Source organism: Urocampus carinirostris, chromosome 18, assembly GCF_059441175.1.
Source record: "Urocampus carinirostris isolate Australia breed hairy pipefish chromosome 18, RoL_Ucar_1.0, whole genome shotgun sequence".
In the NCBI taxonomy this organism is placed as follows: domain Eukaryota; kingdom Metazoa; phylum Chordata; class Actinopteri; order Syngnathiformes; family Syngnathidae; genus Urocampus; species Urocampus carinirostris.
This window is the reverse complement of record NC_142366.1, coordinates 17,849,614-17,875,033: the sequence shown is the minus strand read 5'-3', so window position 1 is coordinate 17,875,033 and position 25,420 is coordinate 17,849,614. Positions and strand designations below refer to the sequence as shown.

Sequence of the window (25,420 nt, the reverse complement as noted above, 5' to 3'; positions counted from 1 at the left end):
TAATTTTTCGCATGGCCCACAACTAATGTCCATAATTGATACGCAATTATTGCACAAATACACATTTCATAGTGCCCTGTTTAGCTGTAGCAAGCACATATCCTCTAGGGCGCAACGTGTAGGGAGCAATGATGCTTTATAGTACCATGCTGAACAAACTAATGCCGGCTGCAGGTAATAACAAGGGAACAAGAAATGCAATGGCAGATCTCATCAGCATTTTTAAGCAGACTTGTTGGGAAACATAGCAACAATTTTAAGCATTTACAAGCACCCATAATTCAAACACTTTAGAATTCAAGCATTTTCAAAGATTTTAAGCACCCGTACGAACCCTGGAATGGGCTTTGTTATTACACAGGTTTAACAAAAGTGGAAGGATTCTCCTTTCAGTGCAAGTAAATTAACTACGGTAAAGAAGCAAACCTGTTCAAAATGATAAAAATGTAGAAAAATAATATATTAATGCTATGTAATACATTTTTTATCAGTTTTTTTTCCTGTAAAACTGATTTTTTCTTTCGTTTCAGTGTTTAATGGAGTATTTCACTGTATGATAATGGCAAAAATAAAGATTTCTACATTATGGATTTTACCAATTATGTTCTTTTTAGTCTGTAACCATTGCGATAAATATTTGAAAAAATATTTTAAGGGGGAATGCAGGGCAAAACATGTTGTGTCACGTGGCGTGGTGGAGTGGAAGGGGTGACCGGACCAGAACGGAGGCAGGAAGGGAGAACTCATATGCGTTGACAATCATAAGTTTTATTTAACAAAATAAAAGTCGCCCAATACTCCGGGACCAAAACAGAACAATACAGAGTTCCTCCGGCACGAACTCAACAGGACAAGGCATAACAGACGGAAAATGTTTAAACCTAAAACAGGACAAGGCATAACAGACCTGGGATTGTGTAATGAGCCAGCGCCTGCCAAACCCAAAATCCAGCCTTAAATAGCAGACCAGCAATCAGCTGATCTGCTGCAGCTGAGTTCGGGGGCGCGGCAGACTGGTAGCCATGGCGACCGTGACATGTTGCCTACAAATTACACACCTACCTCGAAATCCCCCCAAAAATATTAAAAAAATATATATATATATCAACAATAATAGCAAATACTGAATATCCATCAATCCATAGTAAAGAAATACCTGAATAAATAAATACATAAATACATAAATAATCAAATATTGTTTTTAACAGTCCATCCATAGTCAATCAAAAACAAGTATCGACATTTTGGACTACAAGGCGCACATTCTAAAATATATTTTTGAGCGAATGATTTCATATATATATAATCAGGCATGAAAATGAAACTACTGTAAAAGCAGAAGGCCTAATTGCACCTCATAGTCCAGAAAATACCATAAATCCGACCCACCTCGGGGTAAAATTAAATACAAAAAAAAGAGAAAAAGGAAACAATTTATAGCAAATGTTGTGTATACATCAATCTATCGTAAATATGGTTCCCTATCCATTAAAAAATAATAATCTAAAATTGTGTTTATCCATCCATTTATAAGAAATGCAATCAACGGCAAGAAAATGCCCCCAAATCAGGGTACTAAAAAATAAAAATATACCCCAAAAAAAAAATCAATAAATGTTAAAATTTCTGGGGGGTAAATAGAAATTTGGTGTATGCATCCTAATAAAATGTTTTCCCAATCAGTACCACCTCGGAGTATAAACACTGTAATAGAAAAATTAAATTCAATGAATTCCCTACCCACTTCAGGGTAAATAATAAAAATATTTATAATAATAGTAACAAAATAATTTTGTAATAATAATAATGATTAAAGAAAATTTTTTCCAATAACATCAACATGATATCTACAAAATGTAAAAAGTAAAGTGGATAGTTTTGAAAGTTTCAGAATTAATCTTTGAATTTTAATTTGCAGTGGTTAGCGCTTGTGCGGCACAGTTCATGTCATGGGAACCTGTCGTGGGTTCAAATCCAGCTCCAGACTTTCTGTGCGGAGTTTGTATGTTCCTCCGGGCGCTCCGGTTTCCTCCCACATTCCAAAAACATGCATTTCAGGTGAATTGGCCGGTCCAAATTGTCCCTAGGTGTGAATGAGCGAATGAGTTGTCTGTCCCTGTGTGCCCTGCGATTGGCTGGCAACCAGTTCAGGGTGTCCCCTGCCCACTGCCCGGAGATGGCTGGGATGGGCTCCAGCCCCCCGCGACCCTAATGAGGATAAGCAGTACGGCTGATGAGATGAGATGAAATAATCATACTAAATTAAGATCCATACATCCTTTGCAATAAAAGTGTAAGGCACAAGGTACTTTACTGCCCTCATGTGGTCACTTTCCTACACTTCCTCAAGTTAAACCACTGAGCAGACATTGATTCTTTCTAATTTAAGGGTATATATTTTTTCCCGACCGAAAAAAAATTGACAAGCATTTACAGGCACCGCCGCTGCAGTTTCAATTGATGGAACAAGAAGGATAACAAACTCATAAACAGCTGCCTTGTTTTATTGCAAATAAACCCAACATGTCACTCCTCTGATGCATTGTTGAGTCAGCAGATTTCAACTCATTTGGCAGCTTGCAGAAATGACCAAATATTAAAATGACAGTTTGTCAGATATACAGTACCTATTTTTCATTATCTTCGGACACTTATGGGGAGCCGAAGAGGAGCGGCGGCAAACGTCGCTAATGTCTAATGAAAAGTGGACTTGTGATGGAGACATAATTACCAAATTGAAGTGGGTTTGATGGAGGGTGTGTTAAAAGTGGTTTTCTCAACCTCGAGTGATCGGTATTGGCTGCGGCCTTACTGTATACAGTATGTCATGATTTTGACTCATTTTTATAACGTAAACATACAGTTTATTCTGCCTGTTTCCGTTTTTAAAACTGGCAAGCTGCAAAGGATACTAGTTTATTATTTTGACTATTATACCTCACTGTTGTTCTTAATTTTGACTGTTATGCACTGCTTTCACATTTGTCACTATTAAGATTTTTACATATAAAGCTTATTGTGGCAAGGGTTAGCGCGTGTGCGGCACAGTTCTGTGTGGAGTTTGCATGTTCTCCCCGTGCTTGCATGGGCTTCCTCCGGGCACTCCGGTTTCCTCCCACATTCCAAAAAACATGCACGTTAGGTTAATTGACCGGTCGGAATTGTCCCTAGGTGTGAATGTGTTGTCTGTCTCTGTGTGCCCTGCGACTGGCTGGCAACCAGTTCAGGGTGTCCCCTCCCCACTGCTCAGAGATAGCTGGGATGGGCTCCAGCACCCCCGCGACCCGACTGAGGATAAACGGTGCAGATTATGGATGAAAGGTTATTATAATTGCTTTATCAAAAAATTAAATACTTGCAATTGTTTGACATCGATTCCTGGTAGGAAACATGTTATATAGTTCCTCATTTTGATACTATAATAGTAATAGTAGGTATTTTTAAATTAATACAACATAAATCAATGCTACTACAATGCTAATATTGACAATAATAATATATATTGTAATACTGTATTATATCATTACCCTTTTTTTAAACAAAATAATCAAAACCAAAAAAAAACAAATTGCATCTTATATTTCTAATTTGGTACCGTCCTGGTATTTCAGAAAGAAAGAAAGTATTTGGAATAAGTTGTCATTGTCAATATTAATTTAATGATATATACATCTATAGAATATTGTTATTGTTGCATTTTGTTTAATTGGTTTAAAAAATTTATATATCAACAGTAAAAATCAATATGTCAACAATATTTGGATGATAAGTTGACTTTTTCAAATAAATAACAAGGCTTAAGTATGTGTATTATTTAGCGCCTCCTAGTGGTACAAAAAGAACCTTCATTAAAAGCAACAAGATTGATTTGAATTATAAACAAACTGACATAACATATTTGTAAATCAAGAAATTTGCATTTTTTTGCCTCACCTTCATTCTTTTGTTGAGGATTTTTTTGCCCCACAAAGTTGACAAATATGTTTTATTTTTTATTTCATTATATCTATATTTACATTTACATTACATCATTGTGTTTATTATATTGATTTAATATTTTAAGTCGTTCATATAGAAAAAGTAGATTTTTTTTCCCCCACACATTTACAAGGTTATTTTTTATACATGACACATTAAACACGTGTAAATAGTAGTTTGTAGTCCCTTTGAAAAAATTTTTGATTAAAAGGCTCTACAAATAATCATGACTTGACTATTGGCCAATTGCTGTTTGGGATTTTCAGACCACACCTTGAGGATGGATCTCCTTTTGAGGAGGAAGTTGGCTCGTTTAAGTTAAATGGGTGAAGTAATAACAGAAGTGAAAGAAAAAAATGCAAATGAACATGGTTAGTTGCATCCCTTAACCACTAGGAGGCGTAGTGGTGCCGTTTTGTGTGGTGTGTCTTGGGCAAGTAGAGCCTGGTGCCGCCAATCCCTCTCGAGGACCAAATACAGCGGTAAAAATGTGATTAAAAAACATCCATCCATCCATTAGCTGCACCGCTTATCCTCAGTAGGTGCTGGAGCCCATCCCAGCTATCTTTGGGCAGTGGACGGGGGACACCCTCAACTGTTTGCCAGCCAGTCGGAGGGCACACAGGGACAGACAATTCGCTCGCTCATTCACACCTAGGGACAATTTGAACCGGTCAATTAACCTTACATGCATGTTTTTTTGGAATGTGGGAGGAAAACGGAGTCCCCGGAAAAAAATCCACGCAAGCACGGGGAGAACATGCAAACTCAAGTCACAAGTCAAGTCACATTTATATCTTAAACCAACTCCAACTCCACACAGGAGGTTTGATCTCACGACCTCAGAACTGTGTCGCACACGCCCTAACCACTGCACCCCCGTGCTGCCCCTGATTCAAAAACAGACATTTAAAAATAAACGTGAAAATAAGTACCTTAAGTAGTCATTCCTAAAAAAAATATAACTAAAACTAACTATAACTAAAATAACTATCTGCCAAAAGATGTATAAATTGTTGTTATTCTTTTATTGTGAATTTTACATTTGAATCAACACATTTGTAGTATATACTGTGATTGAAAAAATGTGATTAAAAACAGAAAAATATTAAGAAGCGACTATAGTATTCATATATCGACATATTTGTATCATTAAAAAAGGGATAGTTGTCCTTAGTTTTTACCACACTTCTAAGGTGATAGAAAATATTCAGTAAATATAACTTATATTTGATGATTGCACATTTTGAGCCTCGATAATACGTAATTTAATTTAAAAGTCAATCCGATTGATGCCAAGTAGTAAAACATGTTTAGTATTCTCTCCCAAAGTACTCGTTGACTTTGCGGGTTGCCAGGTAGAGTACCAAGCCAACGAGGAAAAACTTCTCCGCCCTCTCCCCGATAGTTATCCTTACTTGACCTCCAGAATCCTTATAGTGGACGATGATTTTTTCGGAGTTATAGTCGAGTGAATGTAGCGACTCCCGGGTCTCGGTGGCAACCGGTGAGTTGACGCACCAAAAGGGTTTCTTGAACTCATCAAGAAGCGTGAGAGTCATGATACAGCAATTCTGAAGGAGAGAAAGTATATGAGAAACGTGTGATTGAGGGCAAATTGTTCAAATAATATACGTAAGTAGGCAATCAAGGTGAGACTGTGCCTCACCTGACATCATGGAAATATGATTAAAGTGTTATATTTATTCAGTGTTATTATTTCTCGTTTAACTTCAGAATTTGGGGATTTTTTTGCTTTTTAAAATTGCTAGATGTTCACATTATATTATGAATATTATTAATACAATAAGTATTCTTGTGCTGAGTGTCCGCAGATGCAAAGTGAGGCACACAATTCTCTTGCCTCATGGCAGAGGGTGATAGTGAGACCCAAGATTCTGATTTGGCCCAAAATCTCAGCCCTTAACATGAAAATTTGTGATAGTACTAGTTAGGTAACAGAAATTCAAGTCACGGAGACTTTTTTCATAATGGAGGATACTTATCTATTGATGCTTTTCTTAAAAAGAGCATTATCTAACGTACTGCTGGGCTGAATGTCTGCAGATGCAGAGTGAGGCATGCAATTTTCTTGCCTCATGGCAGAGGGCGATAGTGAGACCAAAGATTCTTCTTGGTTCTTACCCCAGCCTAAAACCATGCAACAAGTGATAGTCTTAGCTATCAAGTTAAAAGCAAATCAAGCCTTTTGTATTGTTTTTCTCATTGATGCTTACATTCAAAATAAGCCACGGAAAGACTTGATTTCCAAGTTTGTGTATTATTTAGAACCCACTGGTGGTAAAAAAAAAACGTAATTCATTATTTAAAAATATATATTGATTTGAATAATAAGAAAAAATACATGAACTGTGCATATTTTAAATGATCGTAGGTTGAAAAAGATGTATTTCTTTTACATAACATGAGGCTCACCTAGAGGGAGCTGACATTATTATTCAATATTTTGCTGCCTAGGGGTAGCCCTCGCTTCCCACAAAAAACAAAAAACATAACAAAAACTGGCAAAAGGCTAGGCAAAAAAAATTGAAAATAAATGGTGCAGTTTGGTCACTTTGAGGCTCTGTAGTTTTTATTCATCCATGTCATGTTCGGTTGATTCACACAATAATGCAACATCTAACAGTCAAAGATTACAGTGTCCCTTTGAGGTGCTACAGTTTATATATTGCTTTCTTTCTCTACCAATCAATTTATGTATACAAAATAGGTTCATTTATTGATAAATCTGGGCCTCACAAGACACAAACCTCACCGCACATTAGCGGTAAATCAAAATATAAATGAATGTCCTACACCTAACAATTTATAGTGGGGTAAATAGACGTCCTATGATTATTCTATATAAGTATTGGCTCCCCAATCTGCCTTTATATATAGCCTTTTCAAGTCAATGACTTCCCAAAGCGCTTTACAATGTGCTCCACATTTCCCAATAGCGGCCTTGCAGCCATGTAAGAGGTTAAGCTGCTTATTGGGGGTATTAGGGGTTCAGTGTCTTACCCAAGGACACTTCGACATGTAACACGGACAAGCCGGGATTTGAACTGGGATCCCTTGATCCCAAGACAAGCGCTCTACCTCCTGAGCTACTGCTGCCCCAATAACTTGTTCTCATATTTCCACATTTCAGGTTTAAACTTAAAGCACTGAAAATATTTTCTATGAATCAACAACAAGTGAGACACGATTCTGGAGTGAAACTAAATTATTTTAGTTTATATTTACAACGCCCTTTTCACTCAGCTCAGCCAACTGACTCCCAACGTTTTCTTAAGATTTCTGATCTATCTAATGTCAACCTCCAAGACGAACAATGACAGAGTGTAAATAAGACTCAGTTTAAAAGCACCTATTCTGTGATGGGCTCAGAGGTCTGTGAAAGGAGACACTGGAATTATGAAGGCCAATGAACACACCAGACATGTCCTGGATAAAGTTGTGGATATGAACAAAGCAGGAATGAGATTCAAGAAGATTTCGCAACATTTACACATCTCCTGGGGCACTGTGCGAGCAATGTTATCAAATTGAAGCAAGCGTAAAACCACTGCACACCTTAAAAGACCTGACCGTACCTCTAAAAGCCCAAACAAGAAAAAACTAACGAGAGAAGCAACCAGAAGAGCCGGGCATTCACCGCTGAGGTGGGACAAACAGTGCATATTACAACTATTAATCGTACTCTGCATAGATCTGCCCTTTTATGGAATAAAAAAGCCCTTGCCGAAAGAATACCATAAAAAGCCATTTGGGAGACATAAATAACATGTGGAGCAAAGTGCTATGGTCATATGAGACCAAAATTGAAAATTTTGGGCTGAATTTAAAGCGTTACGGTTGGCTTTAGAGTAACACTCTGAAAACACCATCCCCACTGTCAAACATGCTGGTGGCAGCATCATGTTCTGGGATTGATTTTCTTCAGCAGGGACTGGTAAGATGGTTGCAAGTTATGGGAAAATGGATGGAGCCTAATACAGGGCAATTCTACCTGTTGGCTTCAGCAAGAGAATTGAGAATCGGACACAGGGTTCATTCTTCATCAAGATGACCTATAAGTAGAGGCAAAATCTACAATGGAGTTGTTTAAAACAATAAAAACGTGTTGGAATGGCCAAGCCAAAGGCCAGACCTCAATTTTATAGAGCATTCGTGGAAAGATCTGAAAAATGCTGTGCACAAACGATCACGATCAAAGCTTAAGGAAATTGAGTTGTTTTGCAAGGAAGAATGTGAATAATTTTCAAGATATACAATACCCAGAAAGACTTGGAGCTGTGATTGCAGCAAAAGTAGGTTCTACAGAATATTAACCCAAGGGATCAATATTTTTGCAACACCTACTTTTTAATATTTTCATTTGTTAGCACAACATAAAATGTTGAATACATTTGGTTTATTTACACGGTTGTGTTGATTCTTATAAAATATTTTGAGTTTTCGATGTACAAGTTTGAAACCCGAAATATGTCAAGACATCAAATGTTCTTGGAGGGGGCAATACTTTTGCAAGGCACTTTACTTGTTTGAGTGTTTGGTTGTTTCATAGTTTCAAACTCAGTAAGTGTGTCCAGTCAACAAGGCTTATAACAAAATGGCACCTTGACTTCGCCTCGCAGGGCCTCACACGTCCAGGGTAGGGTGAGATTTCCGGACAAAGGTGTATGCTCTGAGAAGCAGCTCTCGCGAACGGCGATAATTGGGATGTAGTCGTCGCAGATCTGATCTGAAAAAACATCATGAGATCACAGAGATCAGGGTTCGAACGCTTTTTTCATGGGCAAATTCAAGCACTTTTAAAGGACTTTCAAAGCTGATTTTTCCAGTACCAATAAAAATAGAAATCAAGTATGATTCATGTATTCTGCAAAGCCAAAATAAATATGCGGTTCACATGTGTAATCTTGTGTGAGCATATAAAAACCTATGATTTTAAGATCATGAGCTTGCGGGAAGTTCTTCCCATTTTAATTTACCACTGGGAAACGGTAACTTAATAAGTTTGCATGGCCCATAATAAATATCCCTAATCGATTTGTAATCCTTGCACTAGTACATAGTTCATAGTGCCCAGTTTAGGTGTAGCATGCAACTGTGTTCTTGGGTCCGACTCCTAGGAGGCAATGACGCTAAATAGGACAATGCCATCCGGGAGGGACTCTGTGTAGAGCCACTGCTCCTCCGCATTGAGAGGAGCCAGCTGAGGTGGCTCGGGCATCTGATAAGGATGCCTCCTGGACGCCTCCCTCGGGAGGTGTTCCGGGCATGTCCCACTGGCAGGAGGCCCCGGGGGCGACCCAGGACACGCTGGAGAGACTATGTCTTCAGGCTGGCCTGGGAACGCTTGGGATCCCGTCGGATGAGCTGGAGGAAGTGGCTGGGGATAGGGACGTCTGGGCTTCCCTGTTAAGGCTGCTGCCCCCGCGATCCAACCCCGGATAAGCGGAAGACAATGGATGGATGGATGGAGGACAATGCCATACAAAGCATTGTATTAATCACAAGGGAAGAGATGCCTTGGGCAAGCAAAGTCAGCAGAGAGCAGTGTCAGCGTCATTTTTAAGCCAATTTGTTGAGAAACATGGCAATAATTTCCAACCTTGTCAGGTTAAGTCATTTTTTTTTTGTATAGCCCTTTATCACAAGGAGTCTCAAAGGGCTGCACAGACCGCATCCTATTGCAAACTACAGAATAAAACCATCTCCTGATCTAAAACCTACATGAGAGCAAGGAAAAACTCAAAACCTCAACATGAGGTAAATAAAGAAACCTTGAGAAAGTTGTTAGCTGTTATCTATTAGCATGTACTCGTTAGCATCCACCCTTAGAGAAATTATTTATTTTTGAACGTTTTAAGGATACCTCTAACTACGCACTTCACTTTTAATGCATAATTCATTTAAGCATAAAATTGTAGTCGGAGAACACTATTAATGCACTTGGTTTAGGGTGTTGGATGACACAATCTATGATTGGTTAATATTGTTTTAATAATTATCTTTTTTTCTATTTCAGTTTCATGACCAGTCAGTCCTGTACAAGATTAATAAACCTATTATCGGTCGAAAAAAATGTACTTACTGTAAATTTAAAACCTGGAAACCTTATTTATCCTTCATTGTTTTCCAGGTTTTTGCAAAGATACATACATACATGTTCCCCGTGCTTTTTTTCTTCTATCATTTAAAATTGTGTTTTTGTACTTAATTTGTTCTATAATACACTGCTACATATAATAGGCAACACTGAGTTTACTGGAAGTGCAGAAAAAGAACTACAAAATATGCTGAATGAATTGTCCGTGTTGTTTAGTTGGTAAATTAAATGAACTTGTTTACATAAGATATCTTTTTCATTCTACGTAGTTTGTATATAAGTGTCCCGTTGTATTTCTAAGGTTTAGTTTTGCTTAATAAGGGTAATTGCATTTTTAAGTCATTCAGTGCCATAATGTGTACATTTTCAGAAGCATTGTCCCTGAGCTTTTGGTTTTGTTTTGTTTGTTTTTTAGTATTTTAAAGGCTTTGGTGCTGCTGGAGAGTAAATGTGAAGCCTCTGGGACTTATTTCAGTATGATAAATTACCACTAAATGACAGGAATGGCTTTGATTAGATCTTTGTTAACACATCGAGAAGCCCCCACTTTCTCGTGTTGCTTCCTTTATCCAGCGATTGAGGGAATGAGTGACCGAAATCGTGTGTTCATGTCACGGAAAACATAAGGCCCTGAAAAGTTCTTCATGCAATGTTTATGCATAAGTTTAGTTTTCTTACAATTATATGTTATTGCCCTCATGTCTGTGGAAATAATTGTTTAGATATTGGAGGGATCACAAAGGCAAAAAAAAAAGAAAAAAAAAGAAAAAAGAAAAACACCAAAGTGAAAGTTTTGCTTTAAATGAATCCTTTTCACAAAAACAAGTATTTTGGAGAAACTTAGTTTGTTCAACTGTTTACTAAACAATGGAACACGTTTTTTCTTCTAATGAAAGATGAGGGTTCAAGGTTTTTTATATGTCCTATGCCAATATAGCTACAGGACAACGTTTTCTGTAGTCCTTCACAGATAAGTCCAACTAACAAAACCTGGCTGGCACCCGCACTTCCCATTTTAAAGAAACGTCCGGCATTGAATGAGTTTACAATGGAAGTAATTGGCTGAAGTTGGCAGGTATGGTAAACAGCCACAATTACTGTATTTCTGTCATAAAAATGAGGAAAGATTACCTCTTCGGCAGAATAACTCGTTAAAAGATCCAGACATGATTTCACACACACTGTTGTGAAGAATAATATGAAGTTCGTAACCATGGAGACCATAATGAGGGTCGATGTCATCGAATGGGGCTTTGACCACGGGTTCCACATAGGGACTATGGAAAGCAAAAAGATAATTAATAAAGATTGCCAGTAGAGGAGGCTATAGTTACACGTTTGAGGAGTTGTTAGAAATACTGTAGATACAAAAGGTCGTTTCTTTAGATTACATCATGGATAATCGACTTAAAATTATTGGATCACATTTTTTGTACTTGCAAATCATTTTAGGTCCTAGGATATATTTTAAGGTAAATATTTTGCTTTTAATTTTACAAGGACTAACAGGGTCAAGGACAGTTTTTTTACCCTGGGCCATCACCACCCTAAACGTAATAGATGGCTCTGATTATATATATATATATATATATATATATATATATATATATATATATATATATATATATATATTGTGCATTATTCAGCCCCTCATAGAGGTAAAAAAACTCCTGTCATAAAATAAATAAATAAAAAACATTAATGAAAATAATGAGAAAAAATATGTACTTTCATCTAAACAAGCATTTTTAAATACTGTGGTACCTCTAACAAATCGAATTCATTCTGGGAGCATGTGTTTGATCATTTTGCATTGGTTATTTTGCATGTAGGCATGCCAAAATTAGCACATGCGCGACACAGTTCTGAGGTCATGGGATCAAACCTTCCTGTGTGGAGTTTGCATGTTCTCCCCGTGCTTGTGTGGGTTTCCTCCGGGCACTCCAATTTTCTCCCACATTCAAAAAACATGCATGTCAGATCAATTGCCCGTTCCAAATTGTCCCTAGGTGTGAATGAGCGAGTGAGTTGTCTGTCTTTGTGTGCCCTGCGACTGGCTGGCAACCAGTTAAGGGTGTCCCCTGCCCATTGCCTGAAGATAGCTGCGATGGGCTCCAGCACCCCCGTGACCCTACTGAGGATAAGCGGCGCAGATAATAGATGGATGGATATTTTGCATGCTGAAAAAGTGAGAGTATCCCTGCACTGCACAATAAAGCAACAACAAGTGGTCAAATGTTACTCAGTGTCCCTTTAAGTTAAAGATTGTCATGTCTTATCCCATTGCAAACAATGTTCACTGCGTTGTTATCAATGGCAATAAAGGCAGTTCCAATTCTAAAAATTCAAATGTATCCCTCCCCTCCAAAAGAACACACTCCTCAGATGGTAGGAATAAGGGAGGGGGGATGCCACTGTGTTGACAAGATAACCACCGCTGTGCTAGAGGAAGTGGCGGCAATGCATCAGCGAGCAAAGCATCAAAGACGGATCACCTCGGGAATGAAAGCTGTCAGTTGCGTTTTCTGGCGACACACTTTTCCGTTTCAGTTCGGCGGGCTGGAAGTACAACCCACCTAAGCGAGGATCCCCGAGTACTTCTCTCCAGCAGAAGATAGGAGTGAATAGTAAACATAAAAAAGGCGACGCTGCTTCGGTGGTGGTCCTGTGAACGGGAGGTTCAAATAAGCATTGCTACCTTTGCCTTGACATGCAATCGGTGTGAACAATATCGCCACCTAGTAACAGTTTTTTTCTCCTTTGTCACAGGTCCTAATTGAGCTATTTCTAATTCGGTTAGAAAATAACTTGTTTTACACTGCTCCTCAAAGCTATTGTATAGCGAGGAATAACGAAGACAAGAGCTAAGTTACGTAGCCTGAGGGAGTGTAAGAAGCAGGTGGAAGGAAACCGGAAAAAAGGAGTGTGACATAGTTAACAAGTATCACTTACTTTTCCGACTGAGGTGAAAGCAATTTTCACTGTCTGGCTAGTCTTTGATACAGTGCTGTAAAAAGTATTTGCCCCCTTCCTGATGTCTGTGTTTTTTGCATATGTATCACTGAATGCAAAATGCATGATGAGGGTATCACATGATTTATCTGTTCATTTTTTTATATGGCATAGGTTTGTAGGCATTCATTTATTTACACATGTATTTCTACAAATGACGGGATCCATACCCAAATTGTATGCGAAATACTCAATAATCAGTCTCTAGAACAGGGGTCAGCAACCTTTTTGGTGTGGAGTGCCACTTTCAAATTTCCTTGTAAATCAGTGTGCCACACCAAGATTAATGACTCGCACAACATTTTTTAATATCCAACGGAGCTGTCATTTTACACCAGTCCAAATATACAACATGGATATACATTTTAATCGTATAACTCGTTTTTTAACCCTTTTTGAACCAAGGTACACTTTTACTCATGAAAAAGTTCAGAGGCACACCGTCCGTTGAAAACGTTTGACAATGAAGTTATGTCAAATATTTCACTCTACTACCTCATAAGCAGATAAGTAGTATATAAAAAGAAGAAAATAATACTTAAAATAAAAAAGAGTGATGTGCTTTATGTTTTTATTTTTTACAGTGCAATCTTAAACCGCTTCGTTATACAAATTAAGTTATTAAATGTACAGATAATTAGTACATAAAAAGCATATAAGAATCAACTGCCACCTACTGATATGGATGATTATTACAGTTCCTCATCTGAAGATTGCAAAAATACTGAATAATGGCCTGATTTTTTGGAAAGACAAAATTGGTCAAATTCCAGCAGCACACTAGACAAGGTCTCATGCTACACTAGGGTGCCCCGGCACACTGGTTTAAAAAAAAAACTGTTATAACTGACCAATTTATCCATGTCAAGTCAAGTCAAGTCATTTTTATTTGTATAGCCCTTAATCACAATTAGTCTCTAAAGGCTTCACAAGTTATCACATATAAGAGTTTTAGGTTATTCGTATGCTATCCATCCATTATCTAAACCGCTTATCCTCAGTAGGGTCACGGGGGTGCTGGAGCCCATCCCAGCTATCTTCGGGCAGTGGGCAGGGGACACCCTGAACTGCTTGCCAGCCAGTCGCAGGGCACATAGGGACAGACAATTCGCTCGCTCATTCACACCTAGGGACAATTTGGACCGGCCAATCCACCTGAAATGCATGTCTTTGGAATGTGAGAGGAAACCGGAGTGCCCGGAGGAAACTCACGCAAGCACGGGGAGAACATGCAAACTCCACACAGGAAGGCTGGTAGCTGGATTTGAACCCATGACCTCAGAACTGTGCTGCACGCGCGCTAACCACTGCCCCGCCGTGCTGCCCTACCAATCAACTAAAAAATGAATGTGAATAACAAGTGGAAAGGCTTGTAGCCATCCATGACTTTTGCCACAAGTGTTAACCAGAATCAACCATTCTTCATTAACAATGAACTACAATCAAAAAAACAAGTACTTTGCACAGCTACCATACCATTCATCGATGAAATCTTGTTGCAGAAAATATAAAAACTTGAAATAACAGCAGCAAAGCAGAAGGCACTCGTGCGCACATGCATACACGCACACACACGCGTCTTTAAAATATTCGCCATCAGTAAATGGTTTTCTGTGCTTTGCTATGCGGTGAACAATGTGATAGCTTGCTTCAGTGGTGTTTTTTTTAGCACTGACAAAGGTCTTCAGGGTCTGTGTTTGTTTGCCGTACCTGGACACTGCGCGTTTTAATGTCACTGCCATGTCAGACTCATCCTTGAATTCATGTTCATGTTTCGTCTTGCAATGATGTGTAACACTTGCTGTGTGAGGTACAACGCTCTCAAGGCATAATGCACAAAACAGCACGGTCATTTTTTGCGCAAAGCCTCATTCGTCTGTCCACACTGGCTGGAAAGAACGAGATGTTTTTGCTTGAGGAGCCGTCATAATTCATTCATTTATCGCGCGCGTGAGTTTCGTCGGCTGGGTCAAAACACGGATTTGTCCTCTGCGAGGCGCCGCGCAAACTCGCACTGACACACGAAGCAGCTAACGTAAAGCCTCTAAATAACACGGTGCACAACTGAAAATGTCTAAATTTCAGGTAAAAATGAGCATTTTTAAAATATGATTAATATTATTTTGCCGTGCGCTCGCGTGCTACTGGTTAACCCCTGCTGGCACGTGTGTCATAGGTTGCCAACCCCTGCTCTAGAACATTAAAATATACAAAAACAAAAAACATGTGCTTGTTTAAAACCGGATGTGGCAAACTTTTACCAAAACAGAAATCTAATGACATCGTAGGAGCAGTGCTTTCATGCACAAGGACTTAGTCTCGATTCAAGATAAGCAGCTGTAGCCAAAAATACTAGTCTCAAGACATGAAATTTCATTGTTGCTTGAATTTGAAAAACATTTTTGAGTTATTTTTTCAATTGATAAGAGAGTACAGCGGTAGTTCAACGCATAGAACAGTAGTGTTGGTATGTATGCCCAACTGCTTTTCATGTTTGTGCAATAAAAACAAAGCACTCCTACAGCACGGAACACATGCCATGTCCAATGTTCCCTCTAAGCTGCGTGTATGCGCAATTGCGCACTGCCCAGAGCTTTTCCGCGCCCAAGAAAATCTAGCCAGCTCACAAAAATGAGGGCTCAAAATTTCTAATTAAGAAGCGAATTAAGTCAAAGTTACAGTGCATGAAGGTAAAAATACATGGGTTCCCCTGACGCTGTGTTCTGAATGAGGTATTTTGAAGTTAATGTGGAAGTAGAACGAAGTTGAGTAAAGTTGGTTTTTCGAGAACCGGCTTCTTCGGCTCGGCTCACTAAAAAGAACCGGCTCTTTCGGGTACCAAACTGCTCTCCCGGTTGTTTTTGCTTCTTTAATCCCAACATGACCAAATATTATGTAAAACTATGCACAAAATGACTTAAAGGAAGGGGTGGAATAGAACAAAAAAGAAAAAAATACCAAAATTAAAAAGTAGTGAAAAGCTGAGAAAAAAAAAGAAACAAAAGGAAAAGAAAAAAAGAAGGAAAAATTCATAAAAAAACCAGAAAAAAGAAAAGAAAGAAACAAATAAAGGAAAAAAAGTAAATAGAGACCATAAATAAATACAATGAGATTTTTTTTAAAGGGATTTTAATAAAAGTAGAAAAAAAAACAGGGAAAAAGAAGAAAAAGTTTGTATTGCGTTCAAATAATTTCCAATTATATCAAGTCAATCTTGTTGCCAAAATTGTACTTCCACTAAGAAATGTGATTTAATACAGTTCGGTATCTTACAACCGACTAAATAAGCCCCCCAAAAAAGAATGTGAAAGAATTGTAAAAACAAATGACGTTTGTAAGCCCTGCAACCTTTGCAATCGTACATCAGTCAATTCATTCAAAAGTGAAAAATAATTTTGCACTGCCGGAAACTCAGCAAAATGTAACTTGATGTCAAGTTTTGGACATGTTTGATATTGATTTAGTTGCCACACTTGGGATTGTGGTTGCTCACTGTTGTTTCAAGCGTTGCTCACCGACTTTGTGTGAACGCTGAGACCCGTGAAAGATTAGAGGGAACATTGGCCATGTCTACAAAGTACTGTATTAAGATTACCTTCCAAAGTGCCATGATATAGTTCGGCTTTAAAAGCTTCAATTCAACTAGACGGTCGTGGCCATAATCTTGCATGCTTTTGCAGGCAGTCTCCATGTCTACCACATCCATAAGGGACCTCCAGCCAGGTCTGTCAGAGCAGGGAAGAGACAATATCAAGGCAAAAAACAGATATGACATTTGGCCGGGGATGGATGTTGACCGCCTCTTACGCTTTGAGACCGGGGCATCTGAGCTCGACTCTCCTGACGCCGTGGAGCTCAACGGCGCAAATCTGCCGGTAGTCGGGGCAGAGGCTTCCATTCCAATACAGAACCAGAGAAGTCTCAAAAAAGCGATGACGGCTGCAGTCTATTGTGACTTTGTTTTTGGATTGGTCGATGACTGTCAATTCCCAAGTAAGGTTTCTAGCATGTACAGTAAAAACATGATAAATTAGTTGAAGCACTAAATAGTTTTGTAGAGACGCCTTCCCCGAAAATCGTCTTTCTTTCTTATATTTTTCATATACAATGCCTAGCCACAGTATTGGCACCTTTAGAACTTTTTGTCATATTGCCACATTTCAGGCTTCAAACTTAAGGCTTAAAAAACAACAAGTGGAATACAATCGTGAAGTGCAAACAAATTGTTCAAAATATTTATATCATGATTGCAACAACAAAAATGAAAAATAGGTGTTGATAAAATATTGGCCGCCTGTTCTCTCAGCTCAGCCAACTGACTCCAGAAGTTTCCTGAAGACTTGAGAATGATCTCATGGTTGCTTCTCTGATTAGTTTTCTGCTTGTTTGGGACGATTGTTTACAGGGCGACACGGTCTTTGTCAGTTTGCAGTGGTTTTATTACCTCCATTTTGCTATTATTGCTCGGGGAGATGTTTACATTTTGCAAAAACCTTTTGTATGCTGTTACTGCTTAACACGTTCCCAGAACTTTTGGACCTTCCTGGTGTGTTCTTTGGCCTTTATAATGCCGCCATAATGCTTCATAATCGTATCAGTTTAGGTGCATTTAAACTGAGACTTAATGACAGACAGGTCCACTCTGTTTATCATTTTGAATCAATAAACCAGCCTGTGGTAAAGAAAAGGTTGCGGACCCCTGATTCGATGGGGAAGTGTCTGACTTACTGGCAGGGATGGGTAGGGTTACTTTAACTGGATTACTTTCAATTACTTTTGGATTACTCCAATACCAAATATGCTAATTAAAGACAAAAGAAACTAAATATGAATAAAATTACTAAATTTTGTGCAGGCTTGGGGAGTAACGGAATACATGGAACGGCAAAAATGATGTTGGCAAGCTGTTTGGATTTATTTTCATTTTGTTTCTGTCGTATTTTATGTTAGTTTTGCCGGAGATCAAAGAGATCAAAGCCAGGAGAGAAAGCTTACCACGTGTTGTGAGTCATAATTTTATTCATATTTAGTTTCTTTTGTCTTTTATTAGCATATTTGGTATTGGAGTAATCCAAAAGTAATTGAAAGTAATCAAGTTAAAGTAACCCTACCCAACCCTGCTTACTGGGGAAGGAAAAAAGTAAAAGTGCAAGTTCAAGATGAGAAGTCGGAGTGGGTGTGGGCAAGTCATTTATTTTGATAATTCGAACGTCCTTGGCTAGGAAAACGCTTATTACTAATTTCATTCTATACTGCATGAGGTTGGTGAGTGGATGCTGCCTAACAGGCATATATATATATATATATATATATTTATATATATATATATATATATATATATATATATATATATATATATATATATATATATATATATATATATATATATATATATATATATATATATATATATATATATATATATATGATAGAGAGATAGATAGAGATAGAGAAATAGATAGACTAAGCACTATGTGTCCATTTTTTAAAAACGTAATTAGCTTCCTCGACTAGGTTTTGCGGTGAGGTCACACAATCAAAAGTATTAGTGCGCCTCCTGTGTTCAAAGAGTTGCAATTACAGACACCCCCTCAGTGTAATCTTATTTTTTAAAGGGACAGTGTAATATTTATTGCCTCCCAGTGGTACAAAAACACTTTCATTCAGTAAAAAAAACAATAAACTTTGATTTGCTCTGGAAATGCTGGTCTACTAGTGATCCCAAAAGCTAAGAAGAGAACTGCAGGTTCGAGAGCGTTCTCCATTCGGGCCCCAGTGCTGTGGAATGCTCTGCCCACTGAGATTCAATCAGCAACAGCAGTGGAACTGTGTAAATCTACTTATATTTTATAGGTCATGCTGAGGTTTTTAGTTTTTCCTTGCCCTCATGTAGGTTTTAGATCGGGGGTGGTGTAATAATAGTCTGTAGTTTGCAATAGGCTGTAGTCTGTGAGACGCCTTGTGATTAAGGGCGTCAAAAAAAAACATGACTTGACTTAAAACAGGGGTGTCAAACTCATTTTAACTCGGGGGCCACACGATAGAAGAAATATTCTGTCGGGGGCCGGACTAGTAGATTAACGAGAGAGAAAACGAGAGAGAAATAAATAAGAGAAAGAGAGGGAAAAGGAGAGAGGGAGAGAGCGTGAGAAACAAAAGTGATAAAAAGAGAAGTCGTGAGAGAGGGGAGAGGAAGAAAGAATTCCAAAGAGAAATAGAAAGACAGAAGGAGAGAAAAGAGAAAATAAAGCGCGAATGGTAGGAAGAGAGAAAGAGAGAAAGAGAAAAAGAAAAAAGGAAGTTAGAGCAAAAGAGGTTAAAAGACACAGAGAGAGAAAAAGACTGAGAGCAACAAAGAAGAGAAAAAGAGAGACACAGAGAGTGAAAGAGACAGAGTGGGAGAAAAGGGGCGAGAGAGAGAGAGAGAGAGAGAGAGAGAGGGAGAGGGAGAGGGAGAGGGAGAGGGAGAGAGAGAGATACAAGTACAGTGTCTTTGTTCGAGGCACCTGGCTTTGGCAACATCAAGTTGACCTATTTCAACCTGCAGCTTGTTTTTATCTTGCGCTTCTCTGAGCGTTGTCTCGCGGGCCAGATTCAATCCCTTGGCGGGCCTGATCCGGCCCGCGGGCCGCCTGTTCGACACCTGTGACTTAAAAAGATAGATGGATGATTTTTTGTTTTTTTACTCTTTGATTGAAAAGAAATCAAAAAGTGAGAGTTCAATTTTTTCCGAGCCTATTGCCTATTCTGGGGGTTGGCAACACGCAGCTCAGGAGCCAACTGGAGTTCTTCAGCACAGCCGAACGGCTTACGGACACTTTTCAAAAAATGTTCACACATAGAAAGCGATTGGGGAGGAAAAATGTTATTTTAATATGATTTCTGCAGGAGGATAAACATGCCTTTTCCAGTCCAGTGAAAAAGTTTGGAATATCTGTCATATTTCAACAAGCTAATCTCAGGTACATTGCTCCTAGGCCTTACTCTCTCTCCATTCTCCGAAGCTGTGTGTCCCAAAAGCCCCCCCCCCCCCCTTTTTTTTTTTTTTATTTTAAAGGGAAATAGTCACCAGCAAGTCAGTCTGCTGTTTATAACAAATCTGCCACAGACCACCTAAGTATTAAGAGAAATGTAACTGAGGAAAACTGAGTATTCATCGTTTTATTGCATTGATTGACAATGCAGATGGATTGCCTGAATGTTTGCTCTGTAGATAAAAGTTATCAAATGACAAAAGAGTAATGAGGAAAGAACTTTCCAGAGAAAGCATGCTACATTTAGGGAAGAGTACCCAGTTGAAAGTGAGAGAAAAAGCGAGAGAAAAAATTCCATCAGTAGTAATTAGATGAGCACAAAAATAGATATAAGAAGTGGATTGAATCTCCAAAATACACAACTTCCAGGAGTTTTGTTGCAACCCAGAATATAATAAAGCGGGAAAAACAATTCACAGATGGTAACTACATTCATCAAGATATTAAAACACATTCCAAGAACAAAAATAAAATAATGAAGGCATTGAAAAACATGCCTCTACGCACTAAGACAATTAAAATTGCAAGGGACATCAAATCAAGTGCATTCGTGGCCAGAATACTCAATTGCCTCTCATGAGACATGTGATTCTTATTGCATTTCTTTAATTTTGTCAAAGCAATGAAACATACTGTAATTACGAAATATTGTAATGAAGTTAGACTTGAGGCGGTATCTTACAACAGAGTAGTCACGTGGTGTGTCATTATCCAGAGGATGCAATGCATCCAACTTAGTTATGTTGATAGTAGGCTAACATAACTAAATGTAAAGTTGGTTTTGGGAATGTGCATTTCTCATAATTCAATGCAATGAAAATAACTTGTTTTTATATTCCTAAATATAAAAACAATTTTCTCTCACACACACACACACACACACACACACATAAAGTAACGTTTCAATCATCAGTGTCATTACATCTTTTGTACGTTTATCAATCTTATATTCTTTTATTGTGAAGTCGTGCTCATGTGTGTTCCTTTTCCTGTTTTCACTGACGAATAATAAACCACGCCTACCGTTTGGGAGGTCTGTTCGCCAAGAGATTCAGCCTCGTGATGTATGGGCAGCAGCTATCACAAAGTAGTTTTATAGCTTAATATCTGTATTTTACTTGTTTATACAGCCACCAAAGAGTCTTTATAATGACTAACTTTAACACTAATATCGATACATACAGCATTTTTAGCATTCATTATAAGGCTTATAAAAGTTTTCTGATTTTTCAGGCTCCAGAGAAATTTGTTTTTGGGTCCAAAACTACAACTTCAATCTTCTGGGTTGCCTACCCTTCGCCCAACTTTATATGGTATTATTCCTTACCTGAGCATCAGATCTGTGTATCTGGGCACTTTTGCATTACGCTTGATGTATACACCGTGTTTTCTCCAATTCTTCCTATTCCACGAATCCAGTGTTTTAAAGTAAAGTAGCTTCCAGGAACTACAAGCTTGAGACAATATGGTCTTCTCTGGAATCCCCCCGGCCGTCATCTTTGGGTTCTTGTTTATCAGGGTCTTGTATATATTCCTCCACAGTACCCTAAATCGGTTGTGTGGATAAAAGAAAATTGGATGTTGGACATTAGCATTGTCAAATGTGAGATATATTTGTTTAGCTTTAAGGTTTATTGAACATTATTCAAATAATATCATTCAGTGCATATAATTTAAAGCTCTGTATTATCTTCACACTAAAGATTTTTCAACTAATTTATACAACTATTAATTTGAAGATATACGAAGCTAAAAACATATATACATACATATACATACATATATATATTATAATTATATATAGAAACTGGCAGTATATTCACAATATAGGAAACAGTACATCGAATTTATGGTGTGAAGGAATCTCCAGGATAAAATTCTAAAGATCATCTGACCTCACCTATTATTTGCTAGGCTTTTATAATCTTGGATTATTTAACATCGTGAATTTGTAACTTTGCTTTTTAATAGTGAGCAGTATGTGTATGTGAAATATGGAAATACGTACTCATCATTGGTAAGTTGATAGAAGATTTTATTGACGTGGCTCATGCAGATTAGTGTGCCAGCATCCAGGTAGGACAGGATCTTATTCAGAGTCTCGTATGGCAGCCTGAAAATGAGATTTGTATATATATTTATCTCCATTATATTCTTTCTTCTGTTTATCTGTTTTCAATGCTGTCAATACCTGTCGACCGTAGCCAAATGTTCCCCTTATCAACGAATGCAATTCCACTAAATTAAGCAACAATAGACATTACAAACACAACAATTATTTACTAACAGCAAGACAGACTATGTGGAATAAAAACAAATATCATTTGTTTGAACAAGTTTATCTGATTAAGCAAATATCACAACTTTTACAGACACCCTGTTAGTTGATAAGTGAATCTCATCTCATCAGCCTTACTGCTTATCCTCATTAGGGTCGCAGGGGGGCTGGAGCCCATCCCAGCCATCTCCGGGCAGTGGGCAGGGGACACCCTGAACTGGTTGCCAGCCAATCGCAGGGCACACAGGGACAGACAACTCATTCGCTCATTCACACCTAGGGACAATTTGGACCGGCCAATTCACCTGAAATGCATGTTTTTGGAACGTGGGAGGAAACCGGAGTGCCCGGAGGAAACCCACGCAAGCACGGGGAGAACATACAAACTCCGCACAGGAAGTCTGGAGCTGGATTTGAACCCACGACAGGTTCCCATGACATAAACTGTGCCGCACAAGCGCTAACCACAGCGCCGCCGTGCTGCCCTGATAAGTGAATACACATCTATTTTTTAGTTACTTATGTATATATAATAAAATTATTGTATTAAATGATGTATTTGTTTATTTTCAACAGGACCATTTTCTTTAGTTATTTGAATTGTATTGTCTTTATTGTCATGTATAACAGAGTGGAAAAAACATTATATGAAATAAGACATGCAATTTATTTCAAATAATTTCTTTATTTTTGGAAGGAAGCAAATCATTTTTTGATCCATCCAGTGATATATTTATTTACATGAATATTTTGAATAAACATATAAAAATATAGGAGATACAAAGTCCTTTATGGACAAATAATCATTGAGGCTTCAATATACTACAAAAGTAAAAAACATAACGTCATCGCCACAAGTTTTGGGGTTTTTTTTCAACAGAAATATGAAAACCACAAGTGCAATGTGATACTCATAATTTTGGAACAGTATCAGTATTGTCATATGTTGAGTTCCCCTGAAGACCGGGATAACACGTTACACCGAAAAACAACAGCGACCAGATGATGAAGGTGCCGTATAGGAGTCAGATCCGGAGGCAACTCTGAAAAGTTGCCTGCCCAGCCATAAAGGTGCCTGCCCAGTTTTTCACAACTTGAAACACAAGAAGAGGACTAATCGCAAAAAAAACGTTGTTGCAAAATATTAAGGATTGATAATCAGAATATATAACAGAACAACACTTTAAAATTAAGTTTATTATAAATCTACTTATAACATTCATTGCATGTATATAACATTGCTGTTTTCCATCTGCCATCAGCATGTACCTGTATTTACTCATCTTTATTCATGCAATGTTTGCGTTGCGTCGTCTGCTTCAAGCCACGTGACCTCCCCTTTCCACGATGCTTTTAATGTACTTTTACTTTTAGTAGCATCATAAATTATGTTAGCTTCTTTTGAATCTTTCTTCTGGGGCTGAGATTATGGCTTGATTGCTGACCACTTCTCCATTTTTCTTGTGTTCTCTGTGCGTCTACTTTGGAAAATGATATGCAAATACACACCTTATAAGGCTCGGGAAAGTCCGGAAGCACGAAGTTATTCAGTGCAGGCTTCTGATCGGCTGCCGAATATGCAAATTGCCAAACGAACCGAAATTTCCGAACCGAACGAAGATTTCGAAATCGGAATAAAGCAAACATTTGATTTGTTGGCCACCTGGGCGGAGAAGTTTTGTAAGTTGTACGCCCGACGTAAAAGATGAACAACCTGGGCGTCTGGGCAGACATTATTTCAGACACTGACAAAGGTTGAATTTATTTTTTTTGTTTGTTTGTTTGTTTTTTAATCACATTTTGGTCCAGTTGAAAACTTTTTACCTGAAAACATAGCACTCTCCTCAGATTTAGACATGGAAAACAATACATAAAAAGGATGTTTACAGTACTTCATGGATCCACAGTCAAAACGAGTAAATAACTATCAATTCCCAAAAAACTCTTCGTTTGTGACTTGCTGGATGTGGACGAATGATAAATATTAATTAATCTTTGTGTTCACATTTTTAAGACTTTTGGAACTTGGGTTTAACGCATTTTACTGCCAATTGAGGCCTTATTTTTAGAATAACAAATTCAAAGCCTTTTAAGACTTTTCAATGATCCACAGAAACCAAGTACAAGTTGTTAATTGAAATGTTTCCATTGAAATAAAAATATCTTGTAGACAATTGATAAATATTACTAAATTTTTGTGTTCACATGTTTAAGACTTTTGAAAATTGATTTGGGACATTTTACTGCGAATTAAGACCTTATTTTTAAAATAATGAATTCAATGCCTGGACTAGACTTTTCAAGGATCCGCGGGAACCCTGATGAAGTAAAAAAAATATATAAACAAATTATCAAATGTCTGAGGACACCGCAAGCGATAAACCCACCCCACCTTTAAATATTGCAAGCCTTTTATCATTTCAACATCACCGATTATTGCTTTCAGTCTAATTGTAAACGTTTTCATAATATTGTAATATTTTGAAATGGAATATTTGATTTTTTTTCATAATCACCTGAGCCTGTCTGGCAACTAGTTCAGGGTGTCCCCTGCCCATTGCCCGGGGATAGCTGGGATGGGCTCCAGCACCCCTGCGACCCTACTGAGGATAAGCGGTGCTGATAATGGATGGATAATCACCATTATTAAAGCAATAAAATGATAACCATATTTAATTTGATTTGTACTGCATCCAGAATGCATGAAATTTGTATTGTTTAAGAACCTAAAGTAAATCTTATGTATTTATACATGTATTTACTTATACATTTGATATCCTACCTTTCCAAAAAGTTTTGACGGGGCACTCGACGGCGTCTGTTAGCCCCTTGGTCCTTCATATTATTTATCGCCAACATTATGTCACCAAATTCAGAAAATTTGTATTATATGATAGGACACAAAACTTCGAAGGCGAAATATTTAAAATGTTCTTTTTTGAGAGGCTAGGAGAGAAACAGAAGACTGGCGTCTTGTCGCTTAGCAACACAGGTGTT

General features: G+C 38.0%; 1 protein-coding gene across 3 annotated transcripts; it reads right to left on the bottom strand.

The window, feature by feature from the left end:
• Positions 1 to 4,842: 4,842 nt before the first annotated feature.
• fbxo15 (F-box protein 15) lies at positions 4,843 to 25,415 on the bottom strand. 3 transcript variants are annotated; one of them, XM_088322401.1, is made up of 11 exons: positions 25,206 to 25,415; positions 22,154 to 22,258; positions 21,473 to 21,691; positions 16,919 to 17,113; positions 16,707 to 16,836; positions 12,676 to 12,764; positions 11,231 to 11,376; positions 8,604 to 8,728; positions 6,216 to 6,273; positions 6,025 to 6,129; positions 5,384 to 5,552 (listed from the first exon to the last, which is right to left on the bottom strand). In XM_088322401.1, exons 1-11 carry the CDS (start codon positions 25,280 to 25,282, stop codon positions 5,521 to 5,523), a joined length of 1,281 nt encoding a protein of 426 aa, XP_088178527.1. In that variant the 5' UTR covers positions 25,283 to 25,415; the 3' UTR covers positions 5,384 to 5,520. The 3 variants fall into 3 exon arrangements, 2 of the variants coding, with proteins under 2 accessions (XP_088178526.1, XP_088178527.1); XR_015847636.1 differs by lacking the exon at positions 6,216 to 6,273 and having other exon boundaries at positions 5,409 to 5,552; XM_088322400.1 differs by lacking the exons at positions 6,025 to 6,129; positions 6,216 to 6,273 and having other exon boundaries at positions 4,843 to 5,552.
• Between the last annotated feature and the right edge of the window lie 5 nt (positions 25,416 to 25,420).